Source organism: Antennarius striatus, chromosome 1 (genome assembly GCF_040054535.1).
Source record: "Antennarius striatus isolate MH-2024 chromosome 1, ASM4005453v1, whole genome shotgun sequence".
Lineage (NCBI taxonomy): Eukaryota > Metazoa > Chordata > Actinopteri > Lophiiformes > Antennariidae > Antennarius > Antennarius striatus.
In genome coordinates this window covers 22920141-22941919 of record NC_090776.1, presented here as the reverse complement: position 1 = coordinate 22941919, position 21779 = coordinate 22920141, and the positions used below count along the sequence as shown (strand labels likewise).

At 40.3% G+C, this 21779-nt stretch overlaps 2 protein-coding genes across 3 annotated transcripts; one reads left to right on the top strand and one right to left on the bottom strand.

Annotated features, from left to right (window-relative positions):
- The first annotated feature begins 4042 nt into the window (after positions 1-4042).
- ctr9 (CTR9 homolog, Paf1/RNA polymerase II complex component) lies at positions 4043-14472 on the top strand. Of its 2 annotated transcripts, none has more exons than XM_068322848.1 (23): positions 4043-4201; positions 5132-5230; positions 5319-5558; positions 5671-5788; positions 5870-5959; positions 6295-6551; positions 6638-6745; positions 6847-7083; positions 7227-7445; positions 7580-7763; positions 7842-7930; positions 8021-8206; positions 8695-8782; positions 8870-9018; positions 9107-9223; positions 9306-9451; positions 9559-9630; positions 11210-11345; positions 11483-11635; positions 11720-11871; positions 11941-12037; positions 12131-12243; positions 12320-14472. In XM_068322848.1, the coding sequence occupies exons 1-23, from the start codon at positions 4157-4159 to the stop codon at positions 12717-12719; spliced, it is 3495 nt and encodes a 1164-aa protein (XP_068178949.1). In that variant the 5' UTR covers positions 4043-4156; the 3' UTR covers positions 12720-14472. The 2 variants fall into 2 exon arrangements, with proteins under 2 accessions (XP_068178949.1, XP_068178955.1); XM_068322854.1 differs by having other exon boundaries at positions 4044-4201; positions 12323-14472.
- Positions 13464-20549, bottom strand: eif4g2a (eukaryotic translation initiation factor 4, gamma 2a). Its single transcript, XM_068322869.1, has 19 exons — positions 20443-20549; positions 18794-18919; positions 18283-18385; positions 18071-18196; positions 17926-17992; positions 17688-17839; positions 17432-17542; positions 17170-17352; positions 16956-17094; positions 16704-16867; positions 16506-16613; positions 16227-16331; positions 16045-16140; positions 15753-15968; positions 15420-15678; positions 15123-15327; positions 14799-15004; positions 14583-14704; positions 13464-14469 (listed from the first exon to the last, which is right to left on the bottom strand). The coding sequence occupies exons 6-19, from the start codon at positions 17769-17771 to the stop codon at positions 14404-14406; spliced, it is 2064 nt and encodes a 687-aa protein (XP_068178970.1). The 5' UTR covers positions 17772-17839; positions 17926-17992; positions 18071-18196; positions 18283-18385; positions 18794-18919; positions 20443-20549; the 3' UTR covers positions 13464-14403.
- Between the last annotated feature and the right edge of the window lie 1230 nt (positions 20550-21779).

Here is a 21779-nt window from a genome sequence, read left to right as displayed (position 1 = left end):
CCCTGACATCCCTCAGATCATTTTAAAAGTCAGTGATTTTACTGCAAGCAGTGAGATCTACTGACGACGATGGTTTGAGGTTTTTCTCCTGAACTTAAGGGACAAACAATTAAAGGTGATTTTTAATAGTATTCAACATGGTCACTATTCTATTGAAATAAAGTGAATTGCCTGGAGTCAGACTAAGCAGAGAGAAGTTAATCTGTCACCTGGCCAGTTTAGCTCTTAGCTCAGTGATGTCTAGGGTGAGCTGCAGGTTGATGTCTTCACACTGAGCCACTGTCCTCAACAGGCTGCTGTTGTGTTCACTCAGCTTGCGGTGAGCGAGCTTTAGTTCAACCACTGTTCCCAACAGATCTTTTTCATCACTGGAACCAAATTGTTATCGTACAGGATGTCAACATGTTGTACCGGTTGTAACACACAGTTGTTAAAACAGTGAAGTAACTAACCAGGAACATTGGTGGCACTCTGCTGATACAGCTTGGCTCTGAGAACCCGGTAAATCCAAGCCTGGGAGGAAACAGAGGTTCAGAACGTTTCCATCAGATGTGATTGAAGCATACGACCCAGAAATGTGCAGGGAACAGTGACCGACCTACCATTTACAGGCATTTTAGAAGAGGCTGGCCAAGATACATGATTGTCAACGGCATCAGGGCTGCAAGAGAGGAATTCTTAGAAAGTTTCAATTTATTAGCTATATAATCAGCAATATGTTAATTATAAACACGTTAATTTCTTTTGACGTTTCTGGCTGCATTTGAAACTTTAAAACTTGCTTTAAATTTAAAAAAAAAAAATTTGATACTTTAATTTAAAAGCAGTCATCTTTCCTTTTTTCATTTATAGGAATAATCTAAATGCACTATTTGTTCCTGCTTGAATATTAGTTTAAAAAAAACAAACAATGACTACTGGGCAAATGTAGCGCTGTATCATATCAGTATATGAAATATACTGATCAGATCAGTATATAAAATAAATAAAAAAATAAATAATGTAAAAAATAAATATGTGAAACTTCCACTACTGAGCAGTGCTAAACCCGAGGGAGTACTGTATTTCAAACATGTTCATTTAATTGCCAATAGCTCCTTGAAATTATTGAAGAAGAAGAACATTTGGTGACATAAATGAGCATGCACACTGCACACAAAAGTAAAAGGTCAAGTAAACTTAATTACAGAAAGTTTTTTCTTATTAATTTAAACTGAATGATATTATCTTGTTTTAATTAACAGCGGGGCATTTTAAAGATGAAAAAATTAAGAACTATGATAATATTAACATTAAAATCTATCAAAATAAAAACTACATATTAACATATTAGCATATTATAATTACATCTTAGCCAGCTGAAAATACATTTTGTGATTAAAAGAAAAATTAAACTATCATTGTCGTTGTGCTGTGTTTATTCTGGATATCACTGTACGTGGTATCCGGAATAAGGGACATCTGTAATCCTTAATGTGCTGTTGTTTCCTACCCGTCCTGGCTGCACTGTGCAATCCACTCTCTCATGGTGAGGTGGAAAGTTTCTCTGCTCACATGTGAGTCCTGACAGTCAGGGTCAAGCAGCTGCTGGAGGGAGGTCAGCCGGTCGAGCTCTGTACTCTGAGACATCATGGTCTGCAGGTACTGAATGATGGTAGAGGTCAGCACCTTTCCTGGAGAGGAAGGATAACAGCAACAATGATTCAAGGTTCACACAATTGCATTAATCTGTTTTCTGGAAATAAGCACAAGTTTGACTACCTGTACTGGAGGTATTACAGGCATCATACATAATATCAAGGAGCTCATGCTCAGAGAATCCTGATGTGTCTTTCTTGTTGTCATCCCTCGTACCAGAGCTGGGTGATTCCCACACTAAACAACAGAGGTGAGGAGTAGGTGATTAGTTTGTATGTCTAATAGTAGGTCCACATAAAAACTATCTGATGGAAGTTCATGAGACTTGATGGGATAGTCCGTCATATGACAGGGAAGATCTCAAGAGGAGGTAGAGAGGATTAGGGTTTTTTTTAGAGTTCTTTTATTTAACATTGTTCCATTAGGCTTTTTTCAGTAATTTTTCAGTATATCCATCTGTGGTGCATAAATTACTGCACAGATTTTCATGGGTGCTGGTAGAAGGGTTGAGCATGTGGTAAAGAAGGGAATATCACATTTTACAGTGGACATGAATAAAGCAGGAAGGGTTGTTTAGTAACATTTTAACATTGCAAAATGTAGAATTAAAAAAAAAACCTTTTTTGTCAGCTACACAAAAACTGCTTGGATTGCCAGGAAAGTGCTAAGAAGGATGAAGCATGTCACCAGGAAAAAAAACCATCAAAATTTGGATATGTTTCAAATTTATTTTACAAATATCAGTGGATATGAATATTTTTGGATTTTTTTTTTCCCAGGGTAGCAATTAACTGTCAATAAATTATAAAGATCACAACACAGGCTATTTACAGTGTTGTTGTTTTTTAATTACATGAAAATGACATTACATATTTTTTATTAGACCTGGTGGAGGAGTGAATTATGTGGCCCAAATGGAACCACTGAATGTTAAAGTACGTCCTGCCAGATTTATCTTGCTGTGGGCAAAAATTCTTATGGCACATGTATCTAGTTGATGTTTTGATTTACCCTTCTACGTGGTTTTACATGCAAAGGAAGAAACGCTAGCACGCCAAAATATATAAAAGAACAACTTAACTCACCATGACTGCCATCAGACATTGTGCTTGTTTTTGTTGAAGTGATTCCTCCAGACTTTAACGCTCCTACATGCCCTTATTTTCTAATAAATACTCAGTACATCTTATCCATTTATCATGTCTAGAGGTCAAATAGAAAAGAAAAGAAACACAAACACATAATAAACAACAAATTCAAATGAAAGAATATCAATTCTGAAGTTAAGTGTCTCCAATGATAACAACTTGTCTTCAGATTTGACTTCTTTTAAAGTTTAGCTGAGATGCTGATATGACATATCTGCATTACTTTACTTTTCTTAAAGTATAATTTATACAAAGATGAAAATATTCCACTAGACATTGCACAAGATTAGATTATAAGGTAGTCCACACTACATATTTAATTTGTGGAGAGGAGAATAAGTCATAGATTATATTAAAAAACAGTTATTTTTACCTCTCAGTGTGGGTCAGTTCCTCCTTAAAGAATAGATGCTCACAACTGTTCAATGTTAAATTACAAGTTTTTCATTCAAAATATTATTTCTCGGCTCTTCGTCTGATTCACTGTGATTGAGGAACACAATGTTTCCAAGATGCTTGTTTCCACTGCTTCACATCAAAACCAGCTGACACCCCCCCATCCCCCCCAGATCCCTGTCCCCACTTCATCTCACTCCACTCAGGATTCTGTCCTCTAATGGAGAATAGATTTAAACCCGAAGCCTAAAATGCTTTAATGCATCAAATATCTGCAGAACATTTTTCCCCAAATGTTGATTTTGCGTAAATGTAGGGAGTAATTTCATGTGTCTGTCAATGTGTGGAAAAATAGTTATTCTGATTTGGTATTAAGAGTATTTTTTTTTTTAAACTGAAACAGACATTTCTGCCGCTTTGAATCATGTCCTCAACTCTGCATATAAACAAATCAACACCGATCCTTATCAGTAATCAATCAGTATGACTTCAGAACAGACAGACAGACAGACAGACAGACAGACAGACAGACAGACAGACAGACAGACAGACAGACAGACAGACAGACAGACAGACAGACAGACAGACAGACAGACAGACAGACAGACAGACAGACAGACAGATAGATAGATAGATAGATAGATAGATAGATAGATAGATAGATAGATAGATAGATAGATAGATAGATAGATAGATAGATAGATAGATAGATACATAGATAGATAGATAGATTTTTTACCATCGTAATTCTGAGAATTGTAAAAATTCTATCTTTTTGACCCTAATCGTCTTCCGTACCACGGCTATGCTTTAATGATTTTTCTACCTGGGGAACCTTTCTATCATCCATGTCGGTCAAGCCGGACACAATTTCTGCTGCACCGTTCGTGTGCATATCCTAACGGAAGACAGCAGGCTGGTTATTTTTATATTTGTTACAGATCTGACTGCTAGCAGATCTTCGTGCTGTTGAAATGTCTCGGGGCTCTATTGAGATCCCTTTACGGGACACAGATGAGGTAAGACCGACCTGATATGAGTCAACTTATCTTACGGTGAATGTTCGACTCCGTGAAGCTCGCTGTGCTTCTAGCCATGTATGCTAAGTTTAGCTATCATACAGTTCTGTACAACACAGCAGTCTTGACTTCGAAATAACATTAACGTTACAATATGTACTCGAAATTCCGTCTGACGTTTTTCTTCGCTGATAATTATCAATTTTAATGTTAATGGAATTATTTGTTGAGACATTTAATTATTTTTCCTCAATTGCCGCTCGTAGCGAATCAGACGCGTTGAATTTGTTTGCTAATGATAATCTTTAAATTTGAGAACATGGCGAAATTATTGTCCACGTCTTATATCTACTTTCACCTACAACATTATTGGTAATGCTCTTAACCCTAACCATCTTTATGCATTTATCTGACGTTAAGTCAGATAAATATTTATAGTAAGGCTGTCAACACTACAAGGAGCTCAGATGCTCTTTTTAATTTCATATGTTGAATTTAATACATCACATTCGTATCGCAAGTGGCCAAGCTATTGAAAAACACCAATCAGATTTTTTTTACTTTAGTGCAAATGTGTTTTGTAAAGGTCATAATTTATTTTCTTTCACTGTTGTATTGACAGATTGTAAATGAAAGAGAAAAATCTTGCGTGCCTAGAGCTATGTTTTAATAAGTGGAGTACTGTGTATTTGTTAATAAGACTATAGTGGGTTTTTATTATTCAGGTTTATGACCACCTTGTGTTACTGATCATATCAGAAAATAATTATTCAAATTGATTTACATCATTCACTACTTTCTGATTTTTCCTGGAATGTTATGGAGGCACAACAACATGAGCTGTTCTTTTGACACATTGATATTATTCAGCATTCACAGCTTCTTCAATGACTTTTTTTCTGACAACATTGTGTGACTTGTGTCTTATAGGTCATCGAGCTTGATTTTGATCAGCTGCCAGAAGGAGATGAGGTCATCAGTATCTTGAAGCAGGAACATACCCAGCTGCACATATGGATTGCTTTGGCGGTGAGGGAGTGGACCTACTACTACAGACTGTTTCGTTGTTTCATTCAACCCATTTGCACTTTTTGCTTTCTGTTTTCTTTGTTTTCAGTTGGAGTACTACAAGCAGGGCAAAACAGAGGATTTTGTCAAACTTTTAGAGGCGGCTCGTATCGATGGAAACCTGGATTACAGAGACCATGAGAAGGATCAGATGACCTGTCTCGACACACTGGCAGCTTACTATGTCCAGCAAGCGCGTAAAGAGAAAAACAAAGATGCCAAGAAGGAGCTCATCACACAGGCTACTCTGCTGTATACCATGGCAGACAAGATCATTATGTATGATCAGGTAAGAGAAAAGTTTGTCAGATCAGGCGATGTTGAGATTGAGATCACAAAAATCTACGACTCCAACAATGTTGATGATTAGGATAAATATAACAAGCTTTTACCTCTGTCAGAACCATTTGTTGGGGCGAGCCTGTTTCTGCCTGCTGGAAGGAGACAAGATGGACCAGGCTGATGCTCAGTTCCACTTTGTCCTCAATCAGTCCACCAACAACATTCCTGCCTTGCTTGGTAAGAAATATAAAAATCAAGTATTAATCTTGATCTCTGTGATCGATTCACTGCAGTAATGATATCATTTTTATTCACCAGGTAAGGCGTGCATCTCCTTCAATAAAAAGGATTACAGAGGAGCGTTGGCATATTACAAAAAGGCTCTGCGTACAAACCCTGGCTGCCCAGGTGAACATCCTCACTATACAATCCTGTATGACCATTCTGATGTTAATACTCCTTATCGTTGCTGATGGAGTCCAGCTGGTGCAGATATCATTAATAGGAGTCAGAAAATTGGATTTTGATATATTTTAACACAATAACTATAATAACTATATGTATACCTTTGTAAATATACATAAATTTGAAACCAGTAATCATGTGATTTCTTTTTTCGTGTTTACCAACATTGATACTGTGATAAGTGAATATTGGTTGATGTAATGGTCAGGATCTGTCTCTTACTGCTTCTGAAGTTTTGGATTATTCCTAATCTGCCTTGCTGTTGTGTTTCCGTCTAGCTGAGGTGAGGTTGGGGATGGGCCATTGTTTTGTCAAGCTCAACAAACTGGAGAAGGCTCGCTTGGCTTTCGGTCGAGCCCTAGAGCTAAATTCAAAGTGTGTGGGAGCTCTTGTTGGTTTGGCAGTTTTAGAGCTCAACAACAAGGAGGCAGATTCCATTAAAAATGGAGTGCAGCTGCTGTCGCGGGCCTACACCATCGACCCCAGCAACCCCATGGTGCTCAACCACCTTGCCAACCACTTCTTCTTTAAAAAGGTAGCGTGGCTGTCATCAAAGCAGTGACTAGTTGGATCCAGGGTTGTTCAACTGTTCACACTGGCTTGTTTTGTACCGATTGTCAGGATTACAGTAAAGTGCAGCATCTGGCGCTTCATGCTTTCCATAATACAGAGGTTGAGGCCATGCAGGCTGAAAGCTGCTACCAGTTAGCTCGTTCGTTTCACGTGCAGGTAAGATGTTATTATATATTCTATTACGGAACCTGAGGCAGTGCAGATTGTTAATTGTGATATAAATTTCTGACATCTCTGTTCTCCCTTTTTCTCTTTAGGAGGACTACGACCAGGCTTTTCAGTATTATTATCAGGCCACCCAGTTTGCGTCGTCTACCTTTGTTTTGCCCTTCTTTGGTCTTGGTCAGATGTATGTGTATCGGAGGGACAAGGAGAACGCAGCACAGTGCTTTGAAAAGGTTCTGAAGGCCTACCCCAACAACTACGAAACAATGAAAATTCTGGGTTCACTCTATGCAACATCTGACGATCAGGAAAAAAGAGACATTGCCAAAGTATGTTAATTCTGAAGATTATTAGATCAACATTTAGTTTTGCTATTCCTGTGTTGTTAGCCTTACGAATATGTGACCGTGCTTGTATCTCAAATGCGTCTGGAGTCATGTGCTGAAGAGAACAATTCATTTTGGTTTTCTAGGGTCATTTGAAAAAGGTGACGGAGCAGTACCCTGATGATGTGGAGGCTTGGATTGAACTGGCTCAGATCCTGGAGCAGACGGACATTCAGGGAGCGCTTTCGGCGTACGGTACAGCCACGCGCATCCTGCAGGAGAAGGTACAGGCTGACGTTCCTCCTGAGATCCTCAACAACCTGGGGGCTCTTCACTTCAGACTGGGCAACCTCGGAGAGGCTAAGGTAGCTCGCAGACTTATTTCAAATCAAATTTTTTCTATGATTGTCCCACACATTTCACATTGTGCATTAAATATACAACATCTGTGGTATTTGAAGCGTGGCGGTCATGTCCTGTCATGTCTCTTCTCCCACAGAAATACTTTCTTGCATCTCTTGAGCGAGCCAAAGCTGAAGGAGAGCATGATGAGCATTACTACAACGCCATTTCTGTGACCACCTCTTACAATCTAGCCCGCCTCTACGAGGCGATGTGTGAATTCCATGAAGCGGAAAAACTGTACAAAAACATCCTGAGAGAACATCCCAACTATGTGGACTGTACGCAATATCACACAACGTACGTTTATCGCAAAAGAAAATGTTTTGTACTGTGTTGAAAATGTTTACGGTCTGTAGGTTATTTGCGTCTTGGAGCGATGGCACGCGACAAAGGAAATTTCTACGAAGCTTCTGATTGGTTTAAAGAGGCGCTGCAGATTAATCAGGTACTCTGTCGTTTGTAGCGAGTGAATAACAGCAACAATAGAACAAAAATCTGCTTGCAGTGTTCATCTGATGTCTTCTGTTTGCTGAAGGATCACCCAGACGCCTGGTCCCTGATAGGGAACCTTCACCTCGCCAAGCAGGAATGGGGACCTGGTCAAAAGAAGTTTGAGCGCATTCTGAAGCAGCCATCCACGCAGAATGACACCTACTCTATGTTGGCTTTGGGCAATGTGTGGCTGCAGACTCTACACCAGCCCACCAGAGACAGAGAAAAGGTGCTGCCTGATGTTTTCTTTTCATAAGCACTTCCAAAAATAACTAAATGAGAAAATTAGAGCCATTTGCTGAAAATTGTTTCTCTGGAATTGGTTTGTGTAGGTGGATAAAACAAACACACTTCAATGAGCTGCAGCCTGTTGATTTAAAATGGTTTATTGTTGAAATTAAGCATATGAAAGTAGACTTTGATTTTAGCTCAAATGTAAGGAGCAGTTAGGATTTTAGATGTTTAATTTTTTGACTATATTAAGTTGGACTTAGTCTTTAATTATGGGTAAAGTAAGAATTTGTTTCTCCAAACCGACACAGTTGAATAAGAAACTGTAGTAGAAAGATTTCTGGAAAAAAAACAAACAAGTAAATTTAGGACATTTCATTTGGAAGAAGTGAGTAGCATGAAGTTAAACAAGAGTACAGACTTGACTCGGATGTCTTTTTTGTTGTTGGTCTCCTAAAATCCTGTTTTTCTTTTTTGCCTTGACAGGAAAAGAGACACCAGGATCGAGCACTGGCGATATATAAACAAGTGCTGCGAAATGACCCCAAGAACCTCTATGCAGCCAATGGCATTGGTCCGTTGAGCCTTTTTCTAGTTCTTAAATTTGTTCAGAATTTATATTTGAAGTACCGGTATTATAAATGGAATGTTTTGTGACCAGGAGCCGTCCTGGCCCACAAGGGCTACTTCCGAGAGGCTCGAGATGTGTTTGCTCAGGTCAGGGAGGCCACGGCAGACATCAGCGACGTTTGGCTAAATCTGGCTCACATCTACGTAGAACAGAAGCAGTACATCAGCGCCGTGCAGATGGTGAGAGCCTCACTCGTGATTACATAAAGACATTATCATCTGTGTGCTTTTGTATGAACAACAAAAGAATGTTATTGTGTTCCAACAGTATGAGAACTGCTTGAAGAAATTCTACAAGTACCAGAACACTGAGGTGCTGCTCTATCTCGCCAGAGCACTCTTCAAATGTGGGAAACTCCAGGAGTGCAAGCAGATGCTGCTGAAGGTGACAGGAAGGATAAATTCTTTTATTTAATGCAACCTAATGAAGTAGTGCGTGACTCTCTCTTTGATGTGTTTTCAACCAGGCCCGTCATGTAGCACCCAGTGACACGGTTCTGATGTTCAATGTGGCCCTGGTGCTCCAGAGGCTGGCCACGCTGGTGCTGAAAGATGAGAAGAGCAACTTGAAGGCTGTGCTCAGTGCTGTGAAAGAGCTGGAACTGGCACACAGGTGAGGCGGTCTGACTAGAAGTAATTCATTCCTTTTCTTTCAGTCTGAGCCTCAGGATCTCGTTTTGTCTTATCCTGCAATCTCCCTCTTTCGCCTCCTCTTCACAGATATTTCAGCTACCTCAGCAAGGCCGGAGACAAGATGAGGTTTGACCTCGCGCTCGCTGCTTCAGAGGCGAGGTCAGTCAGGATTTACTCTCATCACAATTTCATATGCTCTGAAGGCTGCTTTTTTATTTTCAAGGAACACCTGCAATAATTTATGACTATAATAACATCTGCCAAGGAGGTGAGAGTTTCACCTGTTTGTTTCTTTGTGACTTGATAGGCTTCAAACTATTTTGTGAAAGTTCAAAGTTGCCAGAGACAAATCTGCAAAATTTTACAAATTAGTGTCTGGATCTACATCAGGAACAAGCAAAATTTTTGGTTTGGCCATTTAAGATATATTCCCTAATGTCTCAGGAAGTAAATTCCTAAATTATGATTTAACTCATACTGATGAAGTGTATTGATTCATTTATTTTAGTGCTGTCAGGCGATCAAAGAAATTTATCTAATTAATTACAGGATTTGTAATTAATCTAATCAATCACATTTTAATCTCATACCTGCTAAAGGTCCCCAAATACAGAATTTAAATTCTACGACATTACAAAATTGTAGTGCATGACTAATCAATAGAATACACCAAGAAGAGAAGATTTGAAATCAACGTTTTTATTGGTTAACTGTGCTTTATAAATGAAATTCAAAAGAAAAATGGCTGAGCACATCATCAAACCAGTTAGGCCAGGTGCTTTTCTCAAAAATGCAATACAAATACAGTTAAATAAAATAAATACAATTCAGAAATAAAATAAGGCTGAGTCTCAGATAGGCACATAAGCAGACTCTGAATCAAAATGAATACTAAAGCTGACTCAACACAGCAATTCAAAATGAATAGCATAACATGCCTCCAAACAAGGCAACTAAATGGCAAGATGCCAACAGGCTTTTCCTAAGCTAACGTTACAGGAACTGACAACAGACAACTCTGTGTCCTTGACATGTTTTGCATTTAAATGATACTTTAGGCTGGAGCTGCTTCGGTGATATGAAGATTCTCTTTTACAAAAGGTACAAATAATAACACTAAGGATAATAATAATGGATTAGATTTATATAGCGCTTTTCTGGACACTCGAAGACGCTTTACATCGGATCCATTATTCATTCACTCCTCATTCATACTTGGTGATGGTAACTACGTGTGTAGCCACAGCAGCCCTGGGGCAGACTGACGGAGGCGTCTACAGGGCAGAATCACTGCGTTTTTGTTGATGGTCCCATTCTTTTTATAAAGAAACTTTCCGCCCAAAGGTCCGAGTGGTCTTACCTCGCTCTCCTGTGTCGCGTCCATCTCTGTTGTCAGTCCCTCTGCTTTTGACTAGTGGCGCAGGTAGGAAGTGACGTCACTGCAGCCTACGGGTCCCTCAATGGGCCAAATTTAAAATGCTTGCACATTGACTTGCCACTCGCGATTAATTGCGTTAATTTTTATAGCGTGTTAATTTGCAGCGTAATTAATTAATCTACTTAACGCGTTATTTATTTGTAAAGGCACATCCAGATAATGTTTCTGGATCAATATACACTGTCATTATGGTAGCTGATCTTCATTTTGTCACTATGGTGACAAATAGAGCTAGAAATCAGGAGCTACTGATCGTTTATATAATACCACCGGGTCTTGGGGTGTGTTGTGGGATTGCAGGCAGTGTTCTGACCTGCTGAGTCAGGCTCAGTATCACGTGGCCCGAGCCAGGAAGCAGGATGAGGAGGAGAAGGAGCTTCGTGCCAAACAAGAACAGGAGAGGGACATGCTGCGTCAGCAGATGTTGAAAGAACAGGTACCCTGGGGTGTTGGTTCTTAGAATGGTGAAACTAGCTGGTAGCAGCTCATCGGAACCAGACCGTCATTTTTTTTTAATCTGCTATGGAGTTTTTGTTCATAATAAGTTGGATTGTGACTTTCAAACCTGCTCAGGAAGAAAAGAGGACTAGAGAGGTGGAGGAGCAGAAGAAGCTCCTGGAGCAGAGAGCCTTGTATGTGGAGAAAACCAAGAACCTGCTCAGCTTCGCAGAGGGCTCAAAGGACATGTCCAAAGAAAAGAAGAAGGGTGGAGGAGGAGGAGGCCGCGTGAGTCTTCATCCTGACTAAACGTCTTCAATATTAGCCTGAATTCAGCCAAGATGACAAATGTCCTCATTCATTGTCTTAAAGCGTAAGAAGGGAGGTGACATGGATGAGTTTGTCAACGATGACTCTGACGAAGACCTGCCGCTGAAGAAGAAGAGGAGGAGGAAGGGCGGTAGCGGCAGCGAGCCGGAGGAGGGTGAGGATGGAGAAAAGAAATCACGCAAGAAGAGGAGGAGGTGAGTGTCGGGTTGTGGTTTATTTTGAGTGCTGAACAAGAGACTGAGAACCAATGTCCCTCATGTCAGGTCCACTAAAGGAGGTGATGATGACAGCGATGATGAGGAAGGAGCAACACAGCCCAAGAAGCAGCGTAAGCCCAAAGAACGCAAGAGGTTTGAAAAGGTCCGTAGTTTTGTTTGTTTGCCCGTGTTTCTTTGCATTATTTATGCTGTTGAAACATTATTGAAATGTCTTCTTGGTGTATTTTGGTTCCAGTCCCAGCCTGAGCGTCTCCCACCATCTCTCAAAGGGAAGATCAAGTCGAAGGCCATCATCTCCTCTTCTGATTCCTCCTCAGATGAGGATGGACTGAAAATTGCTGAAGACAGGTAAGACCATAACTTTTCCAGAGTGATTTTCAACTGGAGGAGGTTTTGCAGTCATTAGTTGATCTTTTCTCCCAAGTAGACAGCAAAGAGACAGCGGGTCGGGATCTGAGGAGGAAGGCGGCCACAGGAAGCGCATCGCGTCTGACAGCGAGTCCGACGGAGGTAGAAACCAATCTGGCAGCGAGGCGGGCAGCCCTCGGCGCTCCGCAGGCTCTGATGATGATGACTCTGGAAGTGACCGTCCAGTGAAGAAGAGAGGACAACAGCAGTCTGACTCGGAGCAGTCTGACGATGAGAGCAAGAGGAGTCGGTCAGGATCAGAGGATGAGTCTCGGCCCGGCTCGCCGGCAGCAGCGTCTGACGCCGGGTCGGACAGAAGATCTGATCCGGGATCAGAAAATGAGGGCTCTCCGCGTCGCTCTGACAATGGCTCTGAACCCGAAGGCTCCAATAACGAAGACGATGACAGTGATTAGAATGTCAAATCTTCCTCAGACTCTGCTGATTTTAGTAACAAATCGCCCTAAATCTGCTTTTTTATTTTGTCGATGTAAGAAAATTTCTGTTAATTAGAACGTCAACTTCAGCCAGGAAAGGTTTTTTTAAAAAAAGAAAAAGAGCAGTTATCTGCCCTTTTCACTTATTGTTTGGGAACATGGATCAAATGCTATAAATTTAAAGGTGTAGACGTGTATTTTATGTTGTAGAGGGTGACATAAGGTTTTTTGACGGCTCATGTATCACAGGTAGACACAACAGAGAAACACTGTCAGCTTGTTTTCAGTCCATTCTGACATGTAAGTAAAATATTTCATACAAGATGAATGTTTTTTAAACGTATCTAGATTGAATGAACTTAATCGTAGACATTTGTATAAAACTGATTTCTAGGTATGAGCCAATGACTTCTACAGAATATGTATTTCATGTAAAACAATTCAAGAAACCAGGTTTTTTGACCCCGGCCTTTAGTTTTATCGTAGCTCAGCGACTCATTTCTGTACAAACAACCTCCTGTTCTTTGTAGTCAAGCCATTTGTTTCCCCGTCCTGGGCTGACTTCAGTTGGAACCGTCGAGGATCTCATTGTTTGAAGTTTTAAACCTGATCAATGGATTCCAAATTATAACCAAATAAAGGTTTTATAATTGGAGGACCTGAACAAGTTTCATGACCGACGTCCCAATATTACCCACTAAGAAACAGACAAAACCCAAGATGAACGATTTGAACTTTATTCAAGGTTTTTGTATTTGTACACTTGATTTCTTATACTTACCACTTACACTCTAAAAGCAAGTGTGCACATACGATTCACTCTTAAATTCATGAAGATAAAAAGACAATTTAAAAACGTGACAAACGGACACAAAAATTTCCACACTTGGTGAACAACTCTAGTACTGGTAACTAAGCTTTGGCTGTCTCAGATAAAAGTGAGACATTCAAGTACAGTCCGAGATACATTAGAGGTATATCCATATGAATTGATAAATTAAAGGCCACAAAGATAAGATTCTTAACGGCACAAAGATTTGTACATAAAAAGCTCGAGCCATTAAACTAAATGTTGAGAAAACTGAAATCACTGCGCTAACAAATCACACCATCCGACATCAACTCCAGATTGCTAAGCATTTTCAGACAGTTTGACTTAAGCAAAATAAAACCACTCTAAATGTGACAGTCCAAAATTGCAACTTAGGATTGTTTCAATAAATCAAAGTGAATCTTAATATTGCAACGACTCACGATGTTGAGCAAAGTGCATTTAAAAACTGATTAAAAATGCAGTTAAAACGAGAGAAGCGTTTGCAATTTGCAAGTTTTCTCTCTGTAAACCGTTACAGCTGTGGCAGCACTTGGTGACTCCTACCAGATGTGAAAGGTGATAAAAAGGGCAGGTTTTGGTGCTGGTACAGTTTCCTGCACAATCATGCTTACGTTTAAGAAAACAAAACCCAAGATGATTGAAAAAGTTCAAATAAAAATGCTGGAGGACAAACAGGATTGAAAATCCAAAGGAAAAGCAGAAATTTTAAGTTTGATGAGATGCTGGCCAGATGGGGAAAAACACTTCAGTGGAATGCATTGTAACAGTGGTTCTGAAAGATTCTTAAATGAGCGACTCATTGTATCCTATAAACACATGGCCTGCTACTTAGTAATCTTCATCCTCAGACTCCTCCTCTTCTGCTGTCTCCAGCCAGGTCAGCCACTGATTCACCTGCACAATGAGCACGAGACAACTTTTATTATTCGGTAAATAAAGACGATGCCATGAAGTAATTTTTAAACTACATAAACCAAAAAAAGTCATTGCAATAAATATAAAAGCACCTGAAATAATGCTTTGCCCTTCCCAGGATACTCTTCATTAACATCTTCTTTCCATGAAAGGAAGGCCTCTTCTTCGATGATTTCCATGTCATAAAGGTTTACAAAGTAACGGAGAAGCATGCCTGAAAAAAGATGGCAACCATGAAGCTTCTGCACTGATGTGTAATCACTGGTTCGTGTTGGACCTTTTCTACTGAACATCAAACATTAAAATACCTTTGGGGAAACTTTTGGCATTGCAGTGAACCTGTAAGGCGTACAATGCGCTCACTTGCAGTTTAATGTGATCGTGCAGGAACTTCTGCATCACTGGTTTGAAAGACAGCAGAAGTTGTTTCTCCTCGTCCAGCTGCTCTTTGCTCGGTGCTGCAAGCTGCTCTTCACCATCCGAGTTGACCTCATAAGCAACATACTGAAGGAAACTAGCAGACAAGACCCACCATGATGATCAAGCTCACAATACTTATGTTTTCTGGAGGAAAACTAACAACCAAACAGACAAAAATCACTTGAAAGAAAAGTTGACTTTCACTGTTGTACCTGGTTATGAGGATGTTGATAAAACCAATGTCGGTGTGGAGTTTGGGAGAGATGTTTTCTTTGATCCACTTGTAGATGGACTGTGGAGAAGGATCTACTTTTATCTGTTTCAGCAGCTCCTTTTCCAGCTTCATGAGTGGGAATAGGAAGCTGAGCCCTTTGTCCTCCAGAATTTCTAGCATCCTATCTTTGCTCTGGTCAATTTCTATAGAGAATTTTAAAAAAAAAAAATCGATAGTAACAGAAGACTGACATGCAATCGCTAAATGAGCCTCGTCAGAGCGGGTTTGGACGTACCAGGGAGCATTTTCTGCATGTTAATCTTACTCTGCTGGAACAGGTCAGCCAGCCAATCGCGGTCCTTCAGTTTGACCATCTGCTGCAGGCAGAGCAGGAACAGAGGGAAATGCGCACCATTCTCAAAGTGATGGGCTAAGTCAGTGATGGTGACCAGGTCGTCAACGATCGCTCGGGCTGCAAACCGTGCCAGATAGGACTTCACCAGAGGTATTTCCTCCTCAATCTTGGGACACTGATCAAGAACACTCAAATAGGCCTATAAAAAAACATGAGGTGGTTACTGCGAGATTTCATATTTAATTGATGTACATTAAAAGTTACACAACTGACCTGCATGAGGTTTTCGCTTGTGACAATTCCCTCAGTACAGAGTGTGTGGATCAGGACACTTGTGTGTTCCTTGTCTTCGTTAGAACGATCCAGGGAGTAGACCACAATCTTTGTCAGCATTTCACACAAAAAGTGTTTTGGGGCCTTCATCTCCTTCACCATATTCACTGCCCCGTCAATGTTCTTGTTGTTCAGGTATTCTGCCACCATCGTCTCCTATCAGGGTAGAGAACATCAGATACAGTTTGCTCCATGTACAGCGTGTTTGTTGAGGGAAGCAAACTAAACTTACAGTCATTTTGTGCAGCTCTTCTTTTGTAGGAGGAGCCTTTTTGATGGACTTAGCAGGTTTTTCCTGAATTGGAGGAGGACTGCTCTTCAAACCAAGCTATGGATAAGTAAAACAAACCAGTATGTCAAATCTGGGAAGGATAACTTATTTCAAGCAATTTGTTGTAAGTGTAAAAATGATACCTGTCCCAATGGGGAACTTTGGCCTGAAATCAGAGTCATCTGTGGCTGCAGCTTCTGAGCTTGTTTCTTATTCAAGATGAAGGACTGAGCTGGCCTCAGGCTGATCTAGAGGAATGAAGACAAGTTTCCCAAGATTACACAGCTGTATGGTGTTGTAATCGCAATCCCACTTTGAATCATTTCAACAAAGCCTAGACTACATTACAAAAATGATTCAGATCTACAAAACTAAGCCCAAATATACAGAAGCGTAAGTTTATCAGTGCAAACAGGTTTTACCTCATCAGCATTGACCTTCCCTTTCTTGTAGAAGCGTGGAGCCACATCCTTAGACGGCATTGGCACCGAGTGAATCTGTTTATGGTTGAAAACCGGTGAGCCGTGTCCCTATGGACAAGATGTTAGACATTAAGTGAGGAACGACGACATCTAGATTCGCCTCTAGAAAGTCCAGAATAATTAAGAATGCAGACTTACCTGATTTGGCTTTATGAATGGTTTGCTTCCTGTTTCAAATGGAGGCTGGTGTGAGCCGTTTCCATTTACAATATGGCCATTGTAGTGAGGGTGTGTGCGATGTCGTCCCATGGTGGGGGAATAGTGGTCCTGAATGACTCCTGGACCCGTGCCTATGCCACTTCCTATCAAAAAAACAATACAATTTACATTAAAAAAAAACAGATAAACATTCAGTCATTGTTTTATTATATGTACAGTGCTGCAGCATACCAGGCATTTGTCCAAACATATCAGCCAGTCCACCAATCATTTCCCTGTCAAACTTCATCCTTGTTGGCAGGAAGGAGTTTTCCATGAAAAAGTCATTCCTCATCCCGTCATTCGGGGGTGGAATAAAAACCCCCAGGTCCTACAGTAAGGAGAGCATTCAGACGACAAACTTCCAGCCCAGTACGCCAATGCGTTTGTCATCTCACGGACTTACCTTGACTGCATCCTGACGAACTTGACTGATTGTTTTGGGTCCATTGTCAACAAGTGCCTTGCGAGGTGCCCAGTTGTTGTCCCGCAGCTCCACTGTATTCTGCAGCAGGAAACGGATCCTCGCTGGCAGCTCCTTGTTGGTTGTTAAAGACCGCATGCGGCCAAAGTACTGATCCATCAAAGACTGGAATGAGAATATACGTGTTAACAAATACAGCAAAGGTGGTGCAAAGACACTCAATTGATTATTTTCACGTACTTACCCGAGCCTTGTCATGGTCAAGTTTAGGCCCCACCGTTTTCATTATCTGACAGAGGCATTCCAAATCTTCACCCATATCCGCAAGTTGGACTTTCTTCTTCTTATCCAAAAGCTTAAAACATATGACACAATCAGCACAATCTGCTCCCCCCTCCATAGCTGTTGAGATGACTCAACACATCTAATGAACAATAAGGCCATGAAGTTTAAATAAATATTACTTGTGATTACAACCTGAATTATACACCAGGTCTCACCGTTTTGATGCACTTATGAAGGATGGATTCATGGATAAGGTTAAGTTTGCCAAGTTCCCCAATGAATTTGATGTTGCCAAGCATCTTGAGCTTTGCGATGACACGCTGCTCCTCCTCCTCAGAGGTGAGTGGGCTGTCATGTTTGTCATAAACTAGAGGGGGAAGAGAGATTAAACACATATATAGATGAATGAATTTTGTCACATGTATCACATACAGTATAATATAAAGGTCTTACTTTCAACATTTCTGGCACGGTTCTCAAACTCATCTTGAAGTTTGGAAATCAAAAGTCTTCTGAAAGTCTATTAACCAAAGACAAATAAAAAGTTTAAAATACTCTTTCAAGATAATGAATATATATTCTTAAGTTAAAATATTACATTGGTATGTTTTTGCGCTTGATTTTCTGATGAGTCTTCAAAGTTCGGTGTGTCGTCTGCCAGGCGTAGACATAGCTGAGCGTATAACTGGCTGTACTTGGGCTCCTCGAGGGCTTTGTCAACAATCTTGATTAAAACAAGTAAAAAATATATGAGAAGTTGTCAGTTTCATAGGCTGAGGTACAAAATCAAGTTTCCAACTTGACACTTACCAACAAGATGATTCCTTTTAGGACAAGTTTTGAATCTAAACCCACATTGAGGAGCTCCAGGCACAATTTGTCAAACTTCTCAGGAGTCAACTTGTTGAGTATGCTAATAAAAAAAGGGAGGATTAAGAGGTTACAAAGAAATCAACTAATTTCCAATGACATATTCGGGGTACGTCTTACAACTGAGGCCCATCCACACGTAGCGGGATATTTTTGAAAACGCATCTTTTTTCCTCTGGTTAGACCTTCAGTCCACACGACAACCCATATATCAGGGACGAAAAAACGAAACTTGTTCTGCTTATGAATGTTAATCAACATACTTTTCCAGTTATGCATGGACCAAGATTTTTTTGGAAACGATGTCTTGTGGATGCAAATTATTTTTTACTTCCACAAGATTGGCATTCTCAAAAAGATCCTGCTAAGTGTGGACGGGACCTGAGACAACACAAAACAGTTTTATGACCAGTGGAACTGCAGCAAATATAAATGTAAATGCAAAACCTACCCTCTCACTTTCCTAAAGATTTCATCCTTTTGTCCTTTGTCACTGTAGGAGTTAACATCTCGTCCAGTGTGTCGAGAAGGTACCCATCTCTGAACGGCAGAACCTGGGGCTTTCCCCAGGAACTCGCTGTAACAAATGCAAAACAAAGCTTGTTGTAATTCAAAAATCCACATTGTTATATTCACAATGTATTGGCATCAAAGCATAAAAACTAATTAAATCTGTGTTGAATAAAGTCAACTGGACTTGTAGGAAAAGCTTTAAGACGATTGTTCCCATCCAAGAGGTCTCTTTAGTTCTGTACGGCTCGTGGGGAGTTTTATATATTTCATTCAGTTAGACGTGGAGACCATTAAGTTACGGGTGTCATTAAAACCCTACCATTTAGGCTACAACTATGGGCTGCATAACCCATCCTGGGGAGGTTGAATCATAGTTCGTTTGCTCCTCACAGTTTGACCTGAATGGCTCCTTTAATCCCTCTCTCAAACCTCTTTTCCCCGGTCAAGATGTGTAGACTGTTGTCTTCAAACAAATTTACTTTTTTTATTTATTTATTTGAAAATGACTCGTGTCCTTCAACTGCAGATGGACTGTTGAATTCTTCCGTTTGTTGCACCATCCACTTATGGAGTGGTTGTTTTGTCTCCCCTCGACAGTCCTCTGCATTGCACTACGCTCAGCCCGCATCTGGGGGTCTTTTCTCTAGAATGAGTCACCTGTCTTAGGGTGTTGGTGGGCTTAAACATCCTCCAACTTTTCTTACAAGTCCAGTTGACCTCATTCATACAGATATACAATGTCTAGGACGACTGACACTCATTACAGGAAAAAGGTTATGAACTTATAACACTAAAGCACTAGAACTTCTAGTTCCCAAATATGAAGCCACAAACCTCCCTGTGGTGCTGCAGAACCCTGTACCCGAGCATTCAGAGACTAAACTTGGGCTGTGTTTCATATCACATGCATCCATACTCATCCTGGCCAGTCTGAGTGCATAACAACATTCACACTCTCAACTACAGAAAATTGTAGTTCACGATAAGTACCTAAATGGCAAACTTAAAAAACTGCCCAAGAACTGAGTGTGGAATGGTAGCCATCTTAGATATGTAACAGGAAAGAAGAGGCTTATACAACATAAGATAACAGAACCTACACATACAAGTTACAATTCTGAATGACACTTGGTAGATATTGGATTGTTCATTTTAATGTAAAAGCTGGGACATAATTCAAGTGACAATGTTCATGATAATGTGCTGCAGCTGTCCTTTCCAGGAAGTACATGGTGCCAGTTTACAATTTGAGAGAACACTAATGTGATGAAATTCATCTGTTATGCAAACATGAATGCTAAAGAAAAAAAAGCCCACATTGTATCCGAGTCTACAGACAGGAGTATGTGATATGGGACACAGCAGTAGGACCCCCTCCACCCCCATTAATCCTTGCTAAAAGAATTATATAATACATATAAATAGTATCACCTGTTGCAGGCAGTCTTGGGATAGTGCTGAGGTGCACCCCCACCTCCTCCCCCCACACTGTGATACAAAAAAAAGTTTTAACTTAACAAAAAGACTAGACCTTTAAGAGAGCTGTTGAAGAAGTGAGATTTCCATTTTTAAGTGATAAATACGTACCTGAAACGAGAAGGACCCCCTGGTGCGACGACACTCTCCACTTTGGCGGCTTGGCAAAGAATATCTGAAAAGAATAAGGTTCTAGGAGGAGGGCAGGAAAAAACGACCTGGAAGGAGAAGGGGGAGAAACGTAATATTTAATTATAGCAAAGTACATAAAAAAAAAAAAGATCACATGACAACGCGTCTCGGTTGCAAAACTGGGAAGATTTTAGTTTACTGCATCGAGCAGCGTTTACACGTGTCTAAACAAGTCGACTAGCTGCTAGCCTAGCTACCACGGTCATGCTTCCGCCAGCATGCGAGGTATTCAGTGCTGTTTCTACATGACCCACCTTCTCCAAGGCCCTCGGGGGAGCCCAAGAAATAACTTCAGAATTTTGTTTACCCCACATAATCAATCTCGACAGTACTCCGTTGGACGTCCACGATAATCCTGATCTAAAAAGCGGGTGGGCAGCCGGAAAGATAGAGCTACGCAAGTTGTCGATAAAAGCTGAATGTTATCGAAACGTTATGAAAGGTTTCGCAAAAATATTGACACAACGTGCTGTTTTTGATGACATTATGTCTCCTCCGAGGTATTTTTCCATAACGTTTTGTAACCGAACGCACCCGGAGTCGAAAACGAACACGACCTGGCGTGATCTTTTTACGGAACTACTCAGATCCGACGTAAACATGTTTTCAATATGACCCAATTTAGATCTGCGATTGAAAATTAGTGGTTCTACTTATATCCAACTGTACAAAAGCTGATGTTAAAAAAAAAAAGTAAACATGTGAAATCACGGAACAATCGATTTATTTCCAGATGAATTACTTTAAATTAGTAGTTATTAAGTTAGAGATTTAGAAATTGTTGAAGGCAAATCAAGACCAGAATCAAATCAGCTGACTGAACGAGGTCTTTGTTCGGATACCGGATGTCTCCTCACGTAACATCTCTGGGTTTTGTTAGCAGGCCGCCGGCTAGCTAAAAGCTAACTAGCTAGCTAACTATTCGCGAGTGACTGTTGAAAATCATTCAGGCTTTCTTGAACATAAGATCATTTGGTCCATCTTTTACTTTACTAGCGATAATACCTAAAAACTAACAAATATGATATAAAAATAACCCAAAAAACGAACTGCCAACCAAACCGGTTGGCTAACATTAGCCGCCAGACGAGTATCAAGACGGAAATAACCGTACCTTCACAAAAGGAACGTCAGTGTTGTAGATGTGTTGTCGACAAAAAAAAGATAAATTAATTAAAACAAAAAAAATAAAAGCGAAAAAGTTGCGTTAAAACCCTTTATTATTTGTAAACGCTCGCGCAGTTAAGGCAGCCGCC